Below are 1,992 nucleotides of genomic sequence, written 5' to 3' on the forward strand. Positions count from 1 at the left end.
AGGATAGCTTCAAAACAAAGTTCCTGAGAAGTATTTTCCACGGTCGTGTCGAAGCAAGAAGATCGCACAGTTCCTGAAGTTGGAACAAGGAAGCTTGACAGTCGCCCAGTATGAGGCGAGATTTGATGAGCTATCACGATACGTTCCTAAGGCCCTCGAGGATGAGGAGTATAAACTGGAGAAGTTCAAAGAAGGACTGAAGCCCGGGATACAATCTCGGCTATGCACTTGAGATTTTGGGGACTTCCCGGAATTGGTGGACAAGGCAATGCGCGTGGAGAAAGATTTTGAGTGCACCATCCACTCCTGCCAGCTGACTCGGGATGCCCTGTTCCGACCAAGGCAACCTCCTCCTGCTCCGCCCATCCCTGTGAGGAGACCTAGACCACTGGTCGCATGAGTGCCGCCTTTTCCCCTGGCGGAGGCTATGGTTACTGTGGAAAGGCGAACCACAACACTCAGGCTTGTTTCCAGCAGATGAGAGATCAGGGTATTCCACCCCGGATGCACCGACCATTGCAGAACCAGACAGTAGCAAGGGAAGCGTCTAGGCCTCAACAGCCCAGACAGTGGCCCCCACATCAGCCGAGGGCTCCCCCTGCGCGAGTATATGTTGTCGCCGGCACAGAGGCTGGACAGGACTCCCTCCAAACCATTCATGGTACCACCCACATTAACGGTACCCCTGTACTCACTTTATTTGATTCTGGTGCAACTCTATATTTCATTGATTCTGCTATTGCTTCTATATTAGAACTGAATACAACTCGGATGCATGCCCCCTTAGTTGTAGCATCCCCTATGGGTAAATTTGTAGAAACCGATAAAATGTGTAGAGCATGTCCCATCACACTCGCAAGTTGCAAGGTTACTGTGGACCTAATTATCATGCCGATCAAGCAATTTGACATCATCCTCGGGATGGACTGGCTCACGTTGGTACGTGCAATCATGGATTGTCGCAACAAAACGGTGACAATATCCATCCCAGGGCGTGCCTCCTTCACCATGAAAGGAGGGGGTAGGTGCCGAGAGTTCGAGAGCTTGCAGGCTCTAGAGGAAGCCGAGTCAACAGAAGTCACCATTAGTCGGATACCAGTAGTCTGAGATTTTTCCAAAGTATTCCAAGAAATACCAGAGCTACCTCCTAGAAGAGCGATAGACTTTTGCATCGACCACAAGCCAAGGACTGCTCCTATATCACTCCCTCCATTTCGCATGCCACCTTGTGAGATGGAAGAGTTGAGGAGTCAGATTGATGAGCTGCTCGCTCGGGGCTTTATCCGTCCCAGTGTTTCTCCTAGGGGAGCACCGGTCCTCTTTGTTAAGAAAAAGGACGGATCGATGCGTCTCTGTATAGACTACAGGAGACTGAACGATGTAACAATCAAGAATACATATCCCCTACCGTGTATCGATGATCTATTTGATCAGTTGAAAGGCGCCAAGTACTTCTCCAAAATAGACTTGCGGTCAGGATATCACCATCTGAGGATCAGGGATGAGGACATCGTGAAGATGGCCTTCAGAACTCGTTACGGGCACTATGAGTTCCTGTTTATGTCTTTTGGTCTTACGAATGTTCCAGCAGTTTTTATGGACCTCATGAATCGAGTCTTCATGCCTTACCTAGACCGGTTCGTGATCATGTTCATTAATGACATCTTGGTCTATTCCAAGAGCCAAGAGGAGCATGAACAGCATCTGCGTACGGTCTTAAGTACGCTAAAGGATAACCAACTGTATGCTAAGTTGTCCAAATGCAAGTTCTGGGAACGGGAAGTGAAATTCTTAGGGCATGTAGTAAAGGCAGAAGGAATAATGGTCGATTCGGCTAAGGTGGAAGCAGTATCTAAGTGGGAACAGCCCACTACAGTGACCGAGGTTCGGAGTTTCCTGGGCATGGCTGGGTACTACCTACGCTTTATTAAGGAATTCTCTAGAATCGCGCGACCGCTCACGTAATTGACGAAGAAGAATGCCCAGTTCACA

General features: G+C 48.9%; 1 protein-coding gene across 1 annotated transcript; it reads left to right on the forward strand.

The window, feature by feature from the left end:
- The first annotated feature begins 396 nt into the window (after positions 1-396).
- LOC131225552 (uncharacterized) lies at positions 397-1,107 on the forward strand. The gene has a single exon (XM_058221094.1). The coding sequence runs from the start codon at positions 397-399 to the stop codon at positions 1,105-1,107; it is 711 nt and encodes a 236-aa protein (XP_058077077.1).
- Positions 1,108-1,992: the final 885 nt, after the last annotated feature.

The sequence above is a fragment of the Magnolia sinica genome, chromosome 2 (genome assembly GCF_029962835.1).
Source record: "Magnolia sinica isolate HGM2019 chromosome 2, MsV1, whole genome shotgun sequence".
Classification (NCBI taxonomy): Eukaryota; Viridiplantae; Streptophyta; class Magnoliopsida; order Magnoliales; family Magnoliaceae; genus Magnolia; species Magnolia sinica.

Excerpts from the sequence above, each read along its gene's own strand:
- LOC131225552 (XM_058221094.1), top strand. The coding sequence starts at position 397 with ATGAGTGCCGCCTTTTCCCCTGGCGGAGGCTATGGTTACTGTGGAAAG.